The 21,611-nt window shown below is 41.2% G+C and overlaps 1 protein-coding gene across 7 annotated transcripts in view; it reads right to left on the bottom strand.

The window, feature by feature from the left end:
- The window catches only part of RBM25 (RNA binding motif protein 25), a 106,862-nt gene that overhangs the window by 69,898 nt on the left and 15,353 nt on the right, over positions 1 to 21,611 (bottom strand). For all 7 annotated transcript variants that reach the window (XM_055097777.2, XM_055097776.2, XM_034937775.3 and 4 more), the window contains 4 exons: positions 17,360 to 17,409; positions 16,192 to 16,359; positions 10,161 to 10,218; positions 5,530 to 5,690 (listed from right to left, as the gene is read on the bottom strand). In XM_055097777.2, coding sequence (XP_054953752.1) covers positions 5,530 to 5,690; positions 10,161 to 10,218; positions 16,192 to 16,359; positions 17,360 to 17,409 — 437 coding nt within the window. The remainder of the gene's footprint in view (positions 1 to 5,529; positions 5,691 to 10,160; positions 10,219 to 16,191; positions 16,360 to 17,359; positions 17,410 to 21,611) is intronic.

Genomic DNA, 21,611 nt, shown 5'->3' with positions numbered 1-21,611 from the left:
GGTGGCGGGTGCCTGTACTCCCAGCTACTCAAGAGGCTGAGGCAGGAGAATCGCTTGAACCCAGGAGGCGGAGGTTGCAGTGAGCCGAGATTACACCATTGCACTCCAGCCTGGGCGACAAGAGTGAGACTTCGGTGGGCAGAGAGGGAGAAACCAGAAAGCATAATCAGTAGTACTGGGAAACAAAACGTGAAGGATTCAGCCATATAGGAAGCTGACAGATTATCTGTAATGTTTACATGGCCCGCCTAGTTGGTTCTTTTCAGAGAAATTAAAATTTCAATAGTAAAGCTAGTAGCTGTGAAGTTAAACAGCTCTGCTGGGCTCATTCTTTGGCACTGAGGTCTAGAATCCAAAGTACAAACCTTTTAAAAAATTTAAGGAAATGCAGAGTTCTTTCTTTTGAGAAAATGTACTCAGCCAGGCTAATTTCCAGACAAAGATGTTCCCCTGAAGCAGCTGTCCTCTATTAAATAGGTTCTTTCCAGAGAATAACTGTGTTTCCAGCACTTGTCAGTGTTCATTCTTGAATATATGGTTAATAACTATGACTTGTGACATACAAGCAGATATATTGTCTCCTATACTATTTTTGCTGGACAGCCAGAAAGCAATAGGACATGAACTAAATTAGCATGGCCACCTCACACGGAATACTTTACTACTAGAGGTCAATAAGAAATGGAAAGAAAAAAAGTTACACCTGCAAATTCTGCAAAATCTAAATTAAAATGTTCAGTCAAGTTGTTTGACAAGACACCTTACACATGCGCAAAATTCTTCTTAAAATTCTGAATCTGGCTGGGCGCAGTGGCTCATGCCTGTAAACCCAGCACTTTGGGAGGCCGAAGCAGGAGAACTACTTGAGCCCAGGAGTTCGACACCAGCCTGGGCAATAACGCAAGACCCCATCTCATAAAAAAAAGAAAATTTTGGGGGGCAGGTGGGAGGGATAGGATTAGGAGATATACCTAATGTTAAATGACGAGTTAATGGGTGCAGCACACCAACATGGCACATGTATATATACGTAACAAACCTGCATGTGGTGAACATGTACCCTAAAACTTAATTAAAAAAAAAAAAAAGCAAGAAAATTTTTTTAAAAAATTCTGGATCATGAAAAATATGTTGCTCCCCTAGACAAACTCATGTTTCCTTTTTAGTCAATGAGAAATAAGGAACTAATTGTTTTCTCTTCTGCCTCCGAGGAAAATGCCTAATAAAGCAACACAAAGGGTTTTCAATGTCTCATTCTCCTATCCTCTACTTAACAGCTTTCTAAATTTCTCCAACTAATCAACGACCAAGAATAAAAAACAATCACCATGTCATATTTTTATACTGAAAAATCATGGCGGCAGTAGCCACCCATCTCGCCCCCACCATCTTCTCCCCTCCCCCTGCTCCCTCCCTCCAATCTCTCACTCTCCGACTTTCATCTCTCCCTACACCCCCCACCACCCTTAAAAAAAAAATCATGGCAAATCTCTAATCTACTCCACTATATAGTAATATTTGTTTAAGTTATTTGAAAATTTTTTTTTACATCAGATAGAATGCTTTTTTAACCTATATTTGTTGAGTAATATTGACACTTCAGGAAAATATGCCATGTTTATCCTATGACTTCAAGTACCACCGGGCAAGAAGCCAAAGGGCACTCAGAAATACACATATAACAGTTGGAACAATAAATCATATAACTGATATCTGTCAATTGTTTTAATTTCATTTTATTAAAAATAATTTTTCTGTGTGATTTTATTGCATGTAACTTCGCTTTTTTTTTGAGACAGAGTCTCACTCTGTCACCCAGGCTGGACTGCAGTGGCGCAATCTCAGCTAACTGTAACCTCCGCCTCCTGGGTTTTAAGTGATTTTCCCGTCTCAGCCTCCCAAGTAGCTGGGATTACAGGTGTGCACCACCACATCCGGCTAATTTTTGTATTTCTTTTTTAGTAGAGATGGCCACCATGTTGGCCAGGCTGGTTTCAAACTCCTGACCTCAGGTGATCCTCCGACCTCGGCCTCCCAAAGTGCTGGGATTACAGGTGTGAGCCACCACATCCAGACACATATTGCTTTTCCTGAAGACCAACAAATCTAAAGTGTGGTTACTCTGGCTAATGTTGATTATACAAAAAATGTAAGCTGGACACAGTGGCTCCTGCCTGTAATCCCAGCACTTTGGAAGGCTGAAGTAGGTGGATCACTTAAGCCCAGGAGTTCAAGGCCAGCCTGGACAACACAGTGAAACTTCATCTCAACAAAAAATATAAAACTTAGCCAGTATGGTGGTGCATACCTGTAGTCCCAGCTGAGGCAGAAGGATCACTGGAGCCTGGGAATAGGAGGTTGCAGTGAGCAGAGATCACACCACCCCACACTTGAGCCTGGGTGACAGAGCAACACTCTGTCCCCACCCCAAAAAAAGCAAGCAAGCAAGAAATGCGAAGTCACATAATTGTGCACTTCCTTATTTATAAAAATACGTAGTATAGTGACTTATTTCATTCTCAGAGTTTTTCAGTATAACATTTGCAAATGCTACAAATTAAATGACCTCACAAACTGAAGATTAAACACAAGAAAACAGTGAGTCCTAGCAAATCAGAACACTTTGAAGATACTGAATCCATACTTTCAACTAGTTAGTATACAGTTATCACAAGGCAAACCTGAAAATTCTTATTTCAAACATTTCTGTTTTTTGAGGTTTTAGTGATGTGACAGGCAGTATTACTGATTTGAAATAAAATATAAATAAAATATAATTTCCTTATGAAGCAGGGTGAGGATAGTAAGACTGACAGATAAGCGTCTATTAACAAATGTTAATTCCATCCTTGCTTTAGGCAAGACACTGTCCTAGATGCTGTGGAGGTACAAGATTAAAGAGACACAGCCCACAAACTTATCACCCTTTCTATTTGTAATCAGAGATGGGGGTTGAAAGAGAATATCGGAATGAGATGGGTTACAAGGGGCTGTGAAAGAGAGAGATACATAAACAATATCTACTAAAACAGCTATAAAGATCTGCTTTATATGGGAACAGAGGACTTAATTCTGTCTGAGAGAAACTAAGGGCAGGCTGATAAAGTCTGTATGAATCAAGGGACATGTTAATTATAAGTATGGATAGAATTTCAACAGGGAGCTTGGATAGGCAACAAAGACATGAGATGCCAGCAAAGCAAAAAGGAAGACTGTGGAGGTACATGCAGTAGTATGTGCAGGGGAGGGAAGACGGAAGCTAGAAACGTGGACTGCAGTGAGCCTTGAATGTCATCCTAAAAATATGGGCTTTATGGCCGGGCACGGTGGCTCACGCCTGTAATCCCAGCACTTTGAGAGGCCGAGGTGGGTGGATCACCTGAGGTCAGGAGCTCAAGACCAGCCTGGAAGACATGGAGAAATCCCACCTCTACTAAAAACATAAAAATTAGCTGGGGGTGGTGGCGGGTGCCTAAAATCTCAGCTACTCGGTAGGCCAAAGCAGGAGAATCGCTTGAACCTGGGAGGTGGAGGTTGCAGTGAGCCAAGATTTCGCCACTGCACTCCAGCCTGGGCAACAAGGCGAGACTGCATCAAAAAAAAAGAGGGGGGGTACTTTTTTCTGTAAGAAATCCAAAACCATTAAGGATGGGTCTCACATAATATAAGCAAGAGTTTCAAAAAATTATACTTATGTTTTAGAAATACAGGCAATGCTGACCGGGTGGAGTGGCTCACACGTAATCCCAGCACTTTGGGAGGCTGAGGCAGGCAGATCACCTAAGGTGAGGAGTTCAAGACCAGCCTCACTTACATAGTGAAAATACAAAAAGTAGCCGAGCCTGGTGGCGGACACCTGTAATCCCAGCTACTTGGGAGGCTGAGGAGGGAGAATCACTTGAACCTGGGAGGTGGAGGTTGCAGTGAGCTAAGGTCACACCACTGCACTCCAGCCTGGGCAAGAGAGGGAGACTCCATTTCAAACAAACAAACAAACAAACAAACAAACAAACAAAACCCTACATTTGGCCAGGTGTGGTGGCTCACACCTGTAATCCCAGCACTTTGGGAGGCCAAGGAGAACAGATTACCTGAAGTCAGGAGTTCGAGACCAGCCTGGCCAACATGATGAAACCCCATCTCTACTAAAAATACAAAAATTTGCTGAACGTGGTGGTGGATGCCTGTAATCCCAGCTACTCAGGAGGCTGAGGCAGGAGAATCACCTGAACACGGGAGGCAGAGGCTGCAGTGAGCCAAGATCGCACCACTGCACTCTAGCCTGAACGACAGAGAGACTCTGTCTCAAAAAAAAAACAAAAAACAAAAAACAAATGAACCACATTCATACACAGAAAAATGTCTGGAAGAACATATATCCAAACTGCCTACAGTGTTGCTTATGATGATGGGATTACAGGTGGTATTTAATTGATTATTTATACTTTGCTTCATTTTGTGAGTTTTTTGGGTTTGGTTTTTATTTTTTTTTAACAAAGAGCTTGGAGGGAACATGAAAGGTATTTCTTTTTTCTTTTTTGGTGGCAGGGAGACAGAGTTTCACTCTAGTTGCCCAGGCTGGAGTACAATGGCTAGATCCCAGCTCACTGCAATCTCCGCCTCTGCAGTTCAAGCGATTCTCCTGCCTCAGCCTCTGAGTTGCTGGGATTACAGCCACCCACCACAACGCTAGGCTAATTTTTTGTATTTTTAGTAGAGACAGGGTTTCGCCACGTTGGCCAGGCTGGTCTCGAACTCCTGACCTCAGGTGATCTGCCCGCCTCTGCCTCCCAAAGTTCTGGGATTACAGGCGTGAGCCACCATGCCCAGCAAAAAGCGATCTCTATTTTGAAAGATAATAAAAATTTGACGACAGCGAAAGACTCTTCCGGTTTTGTTTGTGTTGGGGGAAGGCATTAATAAATCTATTTTGGATTTGTTCAGCATGAGATGCCAAAAAGGAACTAAGAAGAGAAATGAAGGAAATATATACTCAAGTTTTAGCTATGTTTCACTTTGCTGAGGAGGTAATAATGTATACATTAAAATACAATATACAACAATGTCCTTTATTTTAGCTTCACTTAGTAGAGCTTGGATAAAGTCCCCAAGCTAAGGCAAGTAATCAGACTTTCATTCATTTTAGAGTCGGTGTACTTCTAAAAGAGAGGGAAACTAATAAAAATTGTGTAGGTTGAAATATATTTTGTACTTACTTACAAAGCTGCCTTAATGAATTAGCTCTGTTTGGAATAGTCTGTACCAGTGCTTTCTCTGGCAAGTTAACCTTGTCCAGCCTCCCTTACTACTTTCATCCCAACCTGGAACAAGCAAACCAACAGTCATCCACCCACTATGGGCAGATAAGACTTAAAATAACTACAAACTATAAAATACCCTTCTATATTAAGCCACAAGCACATACATGATGATCTTTTGAAGCCCCATATTAGATTCATTTATAATGAGAAGCATTACACTGAAATAGCACAGTCAGGCCTAGAAAAGATAACACGACAGAAAACATACCCCATTAGAAGCTTTCTTCTTTGCTTTCCATTCATCCAGCTGTGCCTTTGTCTTTGCATCAACTTTAACGAGTAGCTTTTTCTCTCCAATTTGCAGGTCATGTAATAATCTGAGTGCACGGAGGGTAGATTCTGGCTCCTTGTACTCACAGAATCCGAAGGCTAGCAATGGATGAAAACAATTAGTGAAATACCAATTCACTTACAAAAGAAAAAAAATTATGGAAAAGTAGAATCACTGGAGTCCAAATGTTTTAATACAAAGACCACTCAATTCATAATTCCACCCCTGTCCACCAATTCCCTTTGATAACCATTTCACTTTTAGTACCCTCAAACAACCAAAGGGGAAAAAAAGGGAAAAACAGAGGAGAGGAAGAAAAATTCAAATCAGACAAACTGCTACTCATTAGAAGCTCTAATAAAATATTTGGCAGAGTCAATGAAATTCATGATTAAAAGGAGTCAATTGGCTGGGCGCGGTGGCTCATGCCTGTAATCCCAGCACTTTGGGAGGCCGAGGCGGGTGGATCACGAGGTCAGGAGATCGAGACCATTCTGGCCAACACAGTGAAACCCCGTCTCTACTAAAAATACAAAAAATTAGCCGGGCGCGGTGGCGGGCGCCTGTAGTCCCAGCTACTCGAGAGGCTGAGGCAGGAGTATGGCGTGAACCCAGGAGGCGGAGGTTGCAGTGAGCCGAGATAGCGCCACTGCAGTCCGGCCTGGGCGAAAGAGCGAGACTCCGTCTCAAAAAAAAAAAAAAAAAAAAAAAGGAGTCAATTATTTCATAAATTCACCCTATCTAGACTTCCAAACAGCCACAAGAAAGAACAGACTGCAGGAACACAAACAATGCACTTTTCAATTCTGAGATGTTAAATTACAGAATTTGTATCCTAGTTACCAGTCTATTTTACTTATATCTATTTCCTTTTATAACTAGTCAATCTCACTATTAAGATGACTTTAACAGAAATATTAAAACAAAATTAAATCTAAGAAGAGCAACCAACAAATTGAAAATAAAATCAAATAAATCTAAATATGTATATGACAGGAAACAGAAAAAAACTACTGATATTAAAATAGTAAATTTGACTATAACATTTTCAGTGTGATATACCATAAAGACAAACAGATATGCCCCTCAAAAAAGTACCTTTAGGCCGGGCGCAGTGGCTCATGCCTGTAATCCCAGCACTCTGGGAGGCAGAGGCGGGCAGATCACCTGAGATCAGGAGTTCCAGACCAGCCTGGCCAACATGGTGAAACCCTCTCTCTACTAAAAATACAAAAACTAGCTGGGTGTGGTGGCACATGCCTGTAGTCCCAGCTACTAGGGAGGCTAAGGAAGGAGAATTGCTTGAACCCGGGAGGCAGAAGTTGCAGTAAGCTGAGATTGCCCCACTGCACTCCAGCCTGGACAACAGACAGAGACCCTGTCTCAAAAAAAAAAGAAAAGTAATTTTAAATGATCATATTGCTGATGATAGTGTCAATGTTGTTAGTGTGAAACTGTTATATGTGCAATGTGAGATAAAGCAACTCAGTAATTAATAGTTTATCATCCCCAATGGCCTTGAAACTCAGGGACCTCAGTGTGGGGAAAAAGGAGATACAAATATATGACAAAACAGGTTAAATAAAAACCTTTTAGTCCTGAATCTGAATTAGTATACACTGGAAAAACCTAAAAGCAAACACCAAACCACTGTTTTGTTTTGTTTTTTTTTTAGACGGAGTCTCGCGCTGTCACCAGGCTGGAGTGTAGTGGTGCAATCTCGGCTCACTGCAAACTCTGCCTCCCGGGTTGAAGCGATTCTCCTGCCTCAGCCTCCTGAGTAGCTCAGACTAAAGGCGCGCACCACCACACTCAGCTAATTTCTGTATTTTTAGTAGAGACAGGGTTTCACCATGTTGGCCAGGATGGTTTTGATCTCTTGACCCGCCTGCCTCAGCCTCCCAAAGTGCTGGGATTACAAGCTCGAGCCACCACGCCCATCCCAAACCACTGTTAATATGAGTGCACCTAGTGTCCAGATCGTGATCTTCAAAACCATTTCCCCTGGAGAAATGGCTGATTCTAAGTCTGGGGCCGAAAACCTATTATACTAGATGACCTTAGAACAAATTGTCATACCAGATAACAAAGCAGCTGTCAAAGGTGTTCAGGGTCATGTCAAAACCACTGGAGATGTAAAGTGCAGAGACAATTTAAGTTAAGCTTTAATGGTGATAATAACTACAATGAATCCATATTAAATACAATAACACTAAATATGCTTCAATTCCTAAGTTCACAATAATTCAAAAGAAAAAAGAAAATCAGTCACTGCTAGAGAATGCTGAAGATAGCAACTCATTGTTTTAAGAAAGAAAGCCAGTGCATCTATCCTGCCTATTCTGTATTAAATATGCCTCTATGCCAGGCATGGTGGCTCAAGCCTGTAATCCCAGCACTTTGGGAGACTGAGGTGGGTGGATCACCTGAAGTCACGTGTTCAAGACTTGCCTGGCAACCAGGGCAAAATCCCGCCTCTACTAAAAAAACCAAAAAATTAGCCAGGCATGGTGGTGGGCGCCTGTAATCCTGGCTACTCAGGAGGCTGAGGCAAGAGAACCACTTGAACCCAGGAGGCGGAGGTTGCAGCAAGCTGAGATGGTGCCATCGCACTCCAGTCTGGGCAACAAGAGCGAAAAACTCCATCTCAAGAACAACAAAAATGCCTCTAAGTTACCAAACAGTAGATGCAGGGGCAACTTTCTCCATAGAGAAGCATTCTACTAATATATGAAAAAGATTTGTTCCTCAATAAAAGAATGACAGAATTCTTCAAAACAGACTACTGATGAGGCCGGGCGCGGTGGCTCACGTCTGTAATCCCAGCACTTTGGGAGGCCAAGGCGGGCAGATCACGAGATCAGGAGATCGAGACCCTCCTGGCCAACACGGTGAAACCCTGTCTCTACTAAAAGTACAAAAATTAGCTGGGTGGGGTGGTACATGCTATTGTAATCCTAGCTACTCGGGAGGCTGAGGCTGGAGAATCGTTTGAATCAGGGAGTTGGAGATTGCAGTGAGCCAAGATTGTGCCACTGCACTCCAGCCTGGCAACATAACGAGACTCTGTCTCAAAAAAAAGAAAAAAGACTACTGATGAATTACTTCCTAATGAATTAATCAATCTAGGCACTGGCAACACTGATGCTATTACACATACAAAAAAGACAATCTCACATGTGTTCCCTGATGGAAGAATACTACCTTTATAGTATTCTTGCTATAAGGTGCTAGAATAAAAACATTAAAAAAAAAAAAAAATAGCGGCCAGGAGCAGTGGCTCGTGCCTATAATCTCAGTACTTTGGGAGGCTGAGGTGGGCGGATCATAAGGTTAGCAGCTCAGGACCAGCCTGACCAACATGGAGAAACCCCGTCTCTACTAAAAATAAAAAATTAGCCGGGCATGGTGGCACGTGCCTGTAATCCCAGCTTCTCGGGAGGCTGGGGCAGGAGAATTGCTTGAACCTGGGAGGTGGAAGTTGCAGTGAGCCAAGATCACACCACTGCACTCCAGCCTGGGCAAGAAGAGCGAAACTCCTCCAAAAAAATAAAAAACACAAACAAAACAAAAAAAACCACCACACAGCACACATCAAGTACAACTACTGACCACTTTACAGAAAACACAGAGGATAGATTAATGGCAAATTATAGTACTGGAGCTGCATTCAGCAAAACTCAACTTAAAAAATACTATTGCACAAATGACCCAGTTTCTTCAACAAATAAACTGCAAGGAAAATTAGAAATAGAATAACTTAAAATATTAAGAGTCTGGCCAGTTAGCTCAGTTGGTTAGAGGATGGTGCTAATAAAAAAATATTAGGAGACTTAAAACAAATTGCCAACTAGTTGCAATGTGTGGACTTCATATAGATCCTGAATCAAATCAACTATTTAAAAAATTGACATTTGAGGTCAGGTGTGGTGGCTCCTGCCTGTAATGCCAGCATTTTAGGAGGTCAAGGCGGGTGGATCATCTGAGGTCAGGAGTTTGAGACCAGCCTGGCCAACATGGTGAAACCCTGTCTCTACTAAAAATACAAAAATTAGCCGGGCATGGTGGCGCACACCTGTAATCCCAGCTACTCAGGAGGCTGAAGCAGGAGAACTGCTCCAACCCAGGAGGCAGAGGTTGCAGTGAGCCAAGATCACGCCACTGCACTCCAGCCTGGGTGACAGAGTGAGACTAGGTCTCAAAAAAAAAAAAAAAGTTAACAGGCCATGATTGTCTCTTCTTCTCCCTTACTAACACTAATTGTTCCATTTTGATCATGCAGTCATTTCTTGAGACAAAAGAGACTTTTGAAAGAACAAGAAACCAGTTAAATTGAGCAATTTTAATTTTTTCCTTTCCTCTCACACCTTTTTCCTCCTTCTGATCTCAATTCTCAGCCAATATTTTCCCAAACTGCCTTTTAACCCTATTTCAATAAAAAAGAGGACAAAGAGTGCTAATAAAATAAGTCTTACTGATAAAGACAATGAGAGTTAAGTCATGCAAAGTGATTTAAGCACACAGGTTAGTTAAAGTGATTTCAGCAAATAAGGAAAAAAATGACATACCTTGAAGCTTTCCGGAAGCACCTTGTACTCTCTTCCAGCTCAAAACCAAACCACATTTCTTAAAAAGAAAACAAAACAAAAAGATTGCTACCATTTAACAAAATAATTTTTAATGTAACTAAAAGCAAAATTATATTTCTACTAGGGATAAAAAACATAAAATAAAAAACCAGCAACTATATTTGCGAAAATTTTTGCAATTCCCACAAACTTATCACATGAAAGAAATGAACAACAAATCATTTAAAGAAAAATATAAATTCTTACTGATTCTTCATTTGCAGAATATTGTTTACCTTTTATTAAAAGTTTCGCATCACTACTTATCCTAACAAAATAAACACGTAAACCTAAATGCCTAAAATTAGAATGGTTAAAACAAACTATAATAAATTTAAGTAAATATTATGAATCTATAAAGAAATGTTTTGAAACAATATGTATGTATTTATAAAGGATTTTTTTTTCTTTTGAGACAGAGTCTCGCTCTGTCACCCAGGCTGGAGTACAGTGGCATGATCTTGGGTCACTGCAACCTCTGCCTCCCAGATTCAAGCGATTCTTCTGCCTCAGCCTCCTAAGTAGCTGGGACTACATGCAGGCACCACCACGCCTGGCTAATTGTTTTTTGTTTTTTTTTTTTAATTTATTTTTAGTAGAGATGGGGTTTCACCATATTAGCCAGGCTGGTCTTGAACTCCTGACCTCGTGATCTGCCCGCCTCAGCCTCCCAAAGTGCTGGGATTACAGGCACGAGCCACTGTGCCCAGCCATCCCATTAACATGGGAAAACGCTTGATACGATATGCAAAAATAACTTGGGAAAAGAAAATGCAGATACACAGCAAGACTTTAACTATAAACAAAAACAGCTTTCTGTAAAAATAAAGAGAAATATTCCAAAATGTGAAGGAGGGCAGGTTATCTGAACGGTAGGACACTATTATACTTTAAAAATAAAAGCAGCCAGGTGTAGCTCACGTCTATAATCCCAACACTTTGGGAGGCTGATGTGGAAGGATTGCTTGAGCCCAGGAGTTCAAGACCAGCCTGGGCAACATAGGGAGACACTGTCTCTACAAAAATAAAAAAATTAGGTGGGCGTGGTGGCATGCACCAGTGGTCCCAGCTACTCAGGAGGATGAGACGGATGGATGGCTAGAGCCCAGGAAATCGAGGCTGCAGTGAGCTGTAATCATGCCACTACGCTCCAGTCTGAGCAACAGAATGAGACTGTCTCAAAAAAGAAAAATAAAATAAAGTTCCATCCAGTTAAAAAAAAGACAGAGGGAGGAGGGTGTAGGTGAGAAATCTTCAGAGAACAAGAGAAAACTAATGGAAACTTGAAACATGGCATTAAAAATAAATATTTCAATGTAAGTCTGGAAGGTAAAGTTAAGGACAAGTCCCAAGAACCCGTGCAAAATAGTAAGAGATGGAAAATAGGAAATCAAAAACACATAGGTCAAACCTGGAAGCTCAACATCCAAACAGAGTTCCTGAAGAAAGTAAAAAGAATTCTCAAATAGCTCAAAAATTTCTCCTGAAAAAAGTCTCCAGAACGAAATGGCCCACCAAGTAAGTGACCAACACAATGATATAAGAAAAATAAGAAAATCAAATAAACATTCGAAGAATTTCACATAATTAGGAACTAAAACCTCCAATCAGTCAAATCCTCACTAGGAGAGGCATTCCAGGGAAAAACAGTTCACACACAAAGAGCATTCAGAATGATGCGGGACTTCTGAAAACCATCATTAGATGCTATAACACGATAAGGCAGCACCTTCAATGTGAGGAAGATAAGCTTCATCACCGAATTCTATATCCCGGTAAACTACTGACCACATGAAATAAAAAGCACTTCAGATTTAGATTCAGAAAAGTTACCAACCACATACCCATATATACCATGTACATCATATACAGAGGATGTATCATCCCAATATAACAGGAACTACTATGTGTCGGCACAAGCAAGATATAGGATCCAAACCACCCAACACAGAACAGCAATAAGGGGAATACTAGAAAAGACAGAAAAAAATCCAAGGATAAAAGTAGACTTAGAGGAACCAGAACACATGAGACGAACAAAGGGACCTGACAGGAGGAGCTCTAGAAAAGAAGGGAAAAAGAAGGGAAAAGAATCCCCACACTTTGGGAAGCCAAGGTGGGTGGATCACTTGAGGTCAAAAGTTCGAGACCAGTCTGGCCAACATGGTAAAACCCCATCTCTACTAAAAATACAAAAATTAGCCGGACGTGGTGGCGGGTGCCTGAAATCCCAGCTACTTGGGAGGCTGAGGCAGAAGAATCACTGACCCGGGAGGCAGAGGTTGCAGTGAGCTGGGATCTTGCCACTGCACTCCAGCCTGGGCAACAGAGCGAGACTCTGTCTCAAAGATAAAAAATAAAAAATTAAAATAAGAAAATGGACTAGGCACGGTGGCTCACGCATGTAATCCCAGCACTTTGGGAGGCTGAGGCAGGGAGATCACTGGAGGTCAGGAGTACCAGACCAGCCTGGCAAACCTGGTGAAACCCCGTCTTTACTGAAAATACAAAAATTAGCCAGGTGTGGTAGCAGACATCCATAATCCCAGCTACTTGGGAGGCTAAGGCAGGAGAATTGCTTGAACCCCGGATGGCGAGGTTGCAGTGAGCTGAGATCACGCCACTGCACTCCAGCCTGGATAACAGAGTGAGACTCCATCTCAAATAAAAGAAAGAAAGAAAGAAAGAAAGAAAGAAAACAAACCAAAGAAAGAAAATACAATCACAGCACATAACCTAGTTCTGCTAAAACTATTTACATAATAATACTTATTATCAAGTTCGCCATCTTGTAACACCTGTAAGGAAGCTAGGGAAGGGAGACTGAGGCCTTTAACAGTTTAGGCCTCAAGCTACCATAACATGTCAACAGATAATATCAAAATTATGAAGAACAGTAAAAAGGCATATTGAAATAGGAATAAGGTATTTCACAACACAATGTAAAAGTCTAAATAAACACCAATTGTTAAAAAAGATGTGTAAGAGGGCCGGGCGCGGTGGCTCACGCCTGTAATCCCAGCACTTTGGGAGGCCAAGGCGGGCAGATCACGAGGTCAGGAGATCGAGACCATCCTGGCTAACATGGTGAAACCTTGTCTCTACTAAAAATACAAAAAATTAGCCGGGCATGGTGGCGGGCGCCTATAGTCCCAGCTACTTGGGAAGCTGAGGCAGGAGAATGGCATGAACCCAGGAGGCGGAGTTTGCAGTGAGCCAAGATGGTGCCACTGCACTACAGCCTGGGCGACAGAGCAAGACTCCATCTCAAAAAAAAAAAAAAAAAAAAAAGATGTGTAAGAATAGAAACTCGGACATGACACTGCTGCAGTAAATATAAATAAATTGGTGTGGAATTATCTTGTAAAGCTGCAGATAAGCATGCCCTAAGACTCAGAAACGGCACTTCTATGAGAATTTGTGATGAGAATCTTTTCACATACACCTAGGGAGAAAACATTAGCAGTAATACCATAGCAAAACAGAGACTTCCAGAAGCAGACAGGAGCAAACACATTTCTATACTCCAGTACCTTCTGACTTTCCTGAATTCCATTAGAGCAGAGTAAGTGCTAGTTCTCTGCAGACCCCAGATTAGGCCTTGTGGCTACAGTGAAAAGAAGCCCAGGAGAAAACTCAAGAATAAAAATGGAGTCAGGCTTCAGACTGAAATTACCAAAAATCCCATGGAAGTAATAGAAGAAAACAAAACTGAGAAACCCAAAACATCCTCAAACCAGTTAATTAAAACTTACAGAGTGCCCAGGAGATCCAGTCTTCTAAAAGAACAGGAATTTCTTAAATATGAATAGTTGAGGAACAAGAATCATGAATGATGTAAAGTAATTGCCCAGCATCTCAGAGGGGCATAAGGAGAGCAGGCAACAATATTTCCAGAGGATGGCAAGATTGCAGGACTCATACTGAACTACTCACCAGGTGAACCACAGGTTGAGATAACCCTGGCCCTGTCCTTACAGAGAACCTACACAAGATTCTGGGATACAGACGAAGAATGACATCTTTGCAGATCCTCTCAGTGCAGAATATAGTCATTCTTCCAAACTCCTTTTTTTGTGTGTGAGACAAAGTCTAACATTGTCACCCAGGCTGGAGTGCAGTGGCGCCATCTCAACTCACTGCAACCTCCGCCTCCCAGGTTCAAATGATTCTCCTGCCTCAGCCTCCCGCGTAGTTGGGATTGCAGGCACCGACAACCACGCCTGGTTAATTTTTGTATTTTTAGTAGAGACGGGGTTTCACCATGTTGATCAGGCTGGTCTCAAACTCCTGACCTCAAGTGATCCACTCACCTTGGCCCCCCAAAGTGCCGGGATTACAGGTGTGAGACACCGCATCTGGCCTTATTTTATTATACAATCATTCAGCATTATTTCACTTAACAATGTACATGTATCATCAAGATAAAATCTTAAAAAGGTAAAAAAAAGTGAATCAACAAGCTTACCAAATTTAAACAACTTATTACTATTCAAGCTCAGAATAAAACTTTAAAAGGAATCAGTCAATCATCACTGGATGCTAAAATCATTGTTTAACATCATTGGGGAAAAGGACTCACAGTCTCAAAATATTAACCCTAGCCAGGTGTGGTGGCCCACGCGTGTAATCTCAACACTTTGGAAAGCCAAAGCAGGCGGTTTGCTTGAGGCCAGGAGTTCAAGACAAGTCTGGATAACATGATGAAACCTTGTCTCTAAAAAAACACAAAAATGAGCCAGGTGTCATGGCACGCGCCTGTAATCCCAGCTACTAGGGAGGCTGAGGCATGAGAATCACTTAAATACAGGAGGCAGAGTTTGCAGTGAGCCAAGATGTCACCACTTCATTCAGCCTGTGTGACAGAGCAAATCTGTCTCAAAAGTAAATAAAAATCTTTCATTGGATCATGGATGAAAAATAAAACAACTATTAATATTATGGCCATTACTGGGAAAATTAAATATGAACTACATGTGCATTAGTTAACAATATTATATCAATTTTATATATTTTTTTGTTTTAGAGACTCTCTTGCTCGGGCTGGAGTGCAATTACAAGATCATAGCTCACTGCAGCCTTCAACTACTAGACTCAAGCAATTCTCCCACCTCAGATTCTCAACAGCTAGGACTACAGGCGTGCATCACCACACCTGGCTTTTTTTTTATTTTTATTTTTTAATCTCTGTCATTATTTTTTTGAGATGGAGTCTTGCTCTGTCGCCCAGGGTGGAGTGCAGTAGCGCGACCTCAGCTCACTGCAGCCTCCATCTCACGGGTTCAAGGGATTCTCCTGCTTCAGCCACCCGAGTAGCTGGGATTACAGGCACACGCCACCACGCCTGGCTAATTTTTGTATTTTTTGTAGAGACGGGGGTCTCACCATGTTGGTCAGGCTGGTCTCGAACTCCTGACCACAAATGATCTGCCCACCTCGGCCTCCTGAAGTGCTGGGATTACAGGCATGAGCCACTGAATGTGGCCCTATTATTTTTTAATTTTTTGTAAAGATGTGTCTCGATATGTTGCCCAGGCTGGTCTCGAACTCCTAGCTTCAAGAGATCCTCCTGCCTCAGCCTCGCAAAGGACTAGGATTACAACTACAGGCAAAAGCCACTGCACCCGGCCAAATTTCATGTGTGATAGTGGCATTGTGATTATGTCACAGAATGTCCTTGCTCTTAGGAGATAAATGAAGGATTCACAGGTGAAATGTTAAGTCACAATTTACTTTCAAATTATCCAAGAAAAAAGTGTGTGTGGTACACATGTGTACATAAAATATCTAAACATGTTCATTGGTGAATCTAGGAAAAGAATACAAATGTGTTCACTGTATTTTTTCACCTTTGCCGCAGGATTGAAATTTTTTAAAATAAAAAGCAATCACTGAAAGTCTTCTTTCTGCTTAAGTTTGAAATGTAGAATGATAAAAAAATTTTTAATGAAAAATAAACAGTTTAACTTACAGCTAAGAGTTGTCTTATAAGCATGTCTGAAGCTTTCTCGGAAATGTTGCCAACAAAAACAGTAGTAGTAGGACCACAATTTTCATCATTTTCTTTAGCCTTTAAGCCTGGATGATCCTTTCTTGCGCCCAAATGCTTTCCAACCATAGACACAGTGGGTACTAAGACCTAAGGTGAAGAAACAAAATAAGAATTGATCCAGCAATTAAATTTCCTACCACAATTAACATTAGGCTAAAAACATCAGGATGAAATAAATATATATAGCACATTATTTAAGCTCTGCATGCTTGTATACTTCTAAAGCTCCTAAAGTGCATAGCACATTTCATTAATGCAAACTTATTTGTGACAAGTAAACTTCTACTACTAGATTACCTTTCTTCTTAAAAAAGAAACAAAAATAACCAAGAAAACTTTGTTATGTTTAAGACATAATTTTTACTTTTATTTTCTGAAACGGAATTTCGCTCTGTCACCCAGGCTGGAGTGCAGTGGCATAATCTCGGCTCACTGCAACCTCCGCCTCCTGGGTTCAAGGGACTCTCCTGCCTCGGCCTCCTGAGTAGCTGAGATTACAGGCGCGCACCACCAAGCCTAGATAATTTTTTGTATTTTTAGTAGACACAGGGTTTCACCATGTTGGCCAGGCTAGTCTTGAACTCCTGGCCTCAGGTGATCCTGGCCTATGTCTTGAACATTTAAAATTTATGCCTTAGGCCATATACCTTAGGAAGGTAGGAGGAAACATGTAAAAGGTAGTCCACACAAATTTCATTTCAAAATTTTAATTTTTACAAGGATTCCTATGTTCTTTTAAGAGATCAGACATGTCACATCCTTCTCCCATCTCCCAGGACCAAGATGAGAAGGCAATGAAGAGCCAAAGTCCTAAATTTGTAATAACAAGTATATGAAGAGTCTAGAGAGTAACAGGAAAATCATAGAATTATCTACTTAGGGAGCACATTGCAAGGGCAACTGCATATATGCACACCTAAGTGAAAATGATACTTATTCAAATAAATGATATGCTCTACAGGGGTGCTGTCATTCTGTCCTTGTTATTCTTTTAAATACTCATAATTTATCTAAGTTTATCATGCTGTTCAGCTTAAAAGCACTAGCACTACCATAGCTCATGATTCCTCCTTTAAGTTATACTTACAGTTGGAGCAGGAGCCATAATGCTCATTGGTACAGGAATCATTGGGGTCCCTAAGAAAAGAAAAACCACACTGATTTTACATGACTGCATTCTCTATCAACAACATGCCACACAATTAAGTATCCTTACTCATAATTAACATAAGTGGAAATATAGGACAAATGAAAGTGAAATACTGATAAATACTATCTTATTTTCAAAAGGAATGTGGTATCAGGTTGGTCCATATAAACTTACAAAAAAGACTATACTGAAAACAAAATGGCCACCTCAATATGCTTTTGACTTAAAGAGCATAAAATCCTGGATAGTTATCCATTCGGGTTCATGTGGTTCAGTGATCCTCAAAACCAATGCCTTTCACAAATACAGACTGACTTATAGGTGAACAATGCTATTAAAGAATCCTTTAAAAGTAAAAACAGCTGGGCGCGGTGGCTCACGCCTGTAATTCCAGCTCTTAGGGAGGCACAGGCAGGAGGACAGATTGAGCCCAGGAGATCGAGATCTGCCTGGGCAAAATAGTGAGACCCCGTTCTCCACAAAAAGGAAAAAAAAAAAAAAAGACCAAAAAAAAGGTAAAACACGTCGTGCAACATGGTGATACAGTTAGTAAGTGTACCATATTCTTGAAAATAACTAAGAGAAAATCTCCACTTAAAATCTAGGGTGTTCTCACAACAACAAAAAATAAGTATGTAAAGTAATACACCAAGTGTTAATTAGCTCAATTTAGTCATTCCACAACATATGTTATTTCAAAACGTTGTGCATGATAAACATATAAAATTTTGTCAAATAAATAAAGTAAAAACAAATCTTTTGAAAGTTATTTTAAGCATGAGATGAGAAATTTATGTGTAAATCTAAGAAGAATCTTGTTATTCCTGGCTCTTTCACAGAAAATAAAAATCATGGGCCAGGCGCAGTGGCTCACGCCTGTAATGCCAGCACTTTGGGAGGCAAAGATGGGTAAATCACCTGAGGTCAGGAGTTTGAGACTAACCTGACCAACATGGAGAAGCCCTGTTTCTACTAAAAATACAAAAATTAGCCAGGCGTAGTGGTGCGTGCCTGTAATCCCAGCTACTCGGGAGGCTGAGGCAGAATTGCTTGAACCCGGGAGGCAGAGGTTGCAGTGAGCCGAGATCACACCATTGCACTCCAGCCTGGGGGACAGGTGCAAGACTCTGTACCAAAAAAATAAATAAATAAATAAAATCATGCTTGTAGTTACAGCTATTCTGGAAGCTGAGGCACAAGGATCCCTGAGCCCAGGAGTTCAAGGCTGCGGTGTGCTATCATTGTGCCTGTGTATAACCACTGTACTCTAGCCTAGGAAACATAGCAAAACTCCATTTCTTTATTTAAAAAAAAAAAAAAAAGGCAGGGAGTGAGGGGACACGGTAGCTCACACCCATAATCCAAACACTTTGGGAGGCCAAGACAGGCACATCGCTTGAGCCAACACGGCAAAACCCCATCTCTACAGAAAATACAAAAATTAGCCGAGCATGGTGGCACACACTCATAATCCCAGTTACTAGGGAGACTGAGTCAGGAGAATCAATTGAACCCAGGAGGCAGAGACTGCAGTGAGCTGTAATGGCGCCACTGCACTCCAGCGACAGAGTGAGACTCTCTCAAAAAAAGCAAAACAAACAAACAAACAAAAAAATCAAAGAAATTTAAAATCTTTTCTATAAACCCAATCTACTGGTAAGGAAATTAAAGCACAGATTCTCCATAACCATCTTTTCTGATTCTAAACAAGCGATTAAGCTTACTGCCACCCCCCACCTCCCCACAGACAGGGTCTTTCTTCCCTATGTTGTCCAGGCTGATCTTGAACTCCTGGGTTCAAGAAATCCTCCTGCCCTCAGCCTCCCAAAGTGATGGGATTACAGGTATGAGCCACCATGCCCAGCCTATAACTTCTAGAACACTCGGGCTTTGCATCATGGTTATGGTAAGGCCCACTGAAAAACGGATCTGAGTCAGTCATGGTGGCACACACCTATAGTCTCAGCTACTCAGGAGGCTGAGGCAGGAGGATCAGTTGAGTCCAGGAGATAGAGGCCACATTAAGTCATGGTTATGCCACTGTACCCCCAGCCTGGGAGACAAAGAGAGATCCTGTCTCAAAAAAATTAATAAATTAAAAATTAAAACCCAGAACTGCATTATGAGCCTATAAATATATGAAGAAAATCAGGATATACGGACCAAAGAGAAAACTGAAGCCCAAATGAAAGTTGTTCAAAACACTTTCCTTCTATAACTATTAGTCTGTTTGATGGCTGATAACTAACTTTATTCAGTTTTCTGCAACATTTTCTCAATTTTCTCAATAGAATTTCCTTTCAGCAAAATTTATTTTAAGAAAAAATTTTGTCCAAAGGGCCAGCTAGAGCCTTCCAGTAGAATTTAGTCTATTTATGGTCCATTATAAAACAACTAAGTTACTACTTAAAATCAGTAATCGTTACATGGGATAATAAAGCAGTAGTGTAAACTTTTACATTACTCCTCTGGCAGCAGATAACAAATATACATCCATGATTATCTAGAAGCACAGCGTAAAGCAGCTCCACTACAAGCATAATGTCTAAAATAGCTTATTAAAGTACTGCATTCTATTCCATAATATACATGCATAAACAGTTGTTCTGATTTTTTTTTCTTTTTGAGACAAAGTTGCATTCTTGTTGCCCAGGCTGGAGTGCAGTGGCATGATCTCGGCTCACTGCAACCTCTGCTTCCCAGTTTCAAGCGATTCTCCTGCCTCAGCCTCCTGAGTAGCTGGGATTCACGCCTGAGCCACCATGCCCAGCTAATTTTTTGTATTTTTAGCAGAGATGGCATTTCGCCACGTTGGCCAGACTGGTCTCTAACTCCTGAACTCAGGTGATCCACTCACCTTGGCCTCCCAAAGTTCTGAGGTTACAGGCGTGAGCCACTGTGCCTGGCCTGATTTTTTTAAATTATGATTTTCCCCAAATTCTTAAGTGTTAAATAATATTCCACAGAAATTCCCATATTTATCTTGGGGCTTTTCAGACCCAAGGGTAGAAGGCTCCCAAAGCTGAGCCTGTGGCAGTAAATTAAAAATTTTACAATGAGTAGTTGAATCCAAAATAAAGACAAGGTCAGGTGCAGGGGCTCACATCTGTAATCCCAGAACTTTGGAAGGCTGAGGCGGGAGTATACCTTGACCCCAGAAGTTCAAGACCAGCCTGGACAAGATGGTGAGACCCCCATCTTTATAAAATGTTTTTTAAAAAAATTTTGATTAACAGAACATGGTGGCACAAGCCTGTGGTCCCAGCTCCTCAGGAGGGCTGAGATGGGAGTCCAGGAGGTCAAGGCTGCAGTGAGCCATGATCGTGCCACTGTACTCCAGTCTGGGCAACAAAGTGAGGCCTCACCCAAAACACACATACACACACACGCACACACAAACAAAATAAAGACAAATGTGCTGTTTATACAACCCCCGTAACATACATGCTATGAATTAACAACCCATCGTAAGTCAGCCAACTGCAATGTTCTTAAGTCAAAAGAAAAATTTCTTATAAGCAAAGATTTTTGTTTTTTCAAAGATGAGGTCTCACTCTTTGGACTTGAACTCCTGGGCTCAGGCCATCCTCCCACCTCAGTCTCCTGTATAGCCAAGACAACAGACACGCACCACCACACCCAGCATAAGCAATGTTCACTATGTACTTCAGGATAATGGTTCTCAAATGTGGATTCTCCATGCTTAAATGAGTGCCAAAAATTACCTGTGAACTTGTTAAAAATTAAGAATCCTGAGCCCCAATTTCTGAGGATCTGATTCAGGGGGATGGAGCAGGGTCTGAACACTTTTTTTAACTCCATAAATCTTTACTTATATTGACTTATAATATACACTTTTAAGTATCTGGAAAAATCAAGAAAAAACTAATAACCTTATTGCTTCCCTTTTTAGTAAGGGGATAGCAATAGCAGTTATGGGAGTACATGAAGAAAATTTTTCACTGTATTACTTTCTGTATTTTTTTTTTGTTTTTGAACAATGTGTATGTATTACCCATTTTTTAAAAATATATAATTTTTAGGCTGGGCATGGTGGCTCACACCTGTAATCCCGCACTTTGGGAGCCGGAGGCCGGCAGATCATTTGAGGCCAAGAGTTCGAGACCAGCCTGGCCAACATAGCGAAACCCTGTCTCTACTAAAAATAGAAAACTTAGCCAGGCATGGT

This window comes from Pan paniscus, chromosome 15 (assembly GCF_029289425.2).
Source record: "Pan paniscus chromosome 15, NHGRI_mPanPan1-v2.0_pri, whole genome shotgun sequence".
In the NCBI taxonomy this organism is placed as follows: Eukaryota; Metazoa; Chordata; class Mammalia; order Primates; family Hominidae; genus Pan; species Pan paniscus.
The sequence above is the reverse complement of the archived record's forward strand: the minus strand, read 5'-3'. Positions and strand labels throughout refer to the sequence as shown.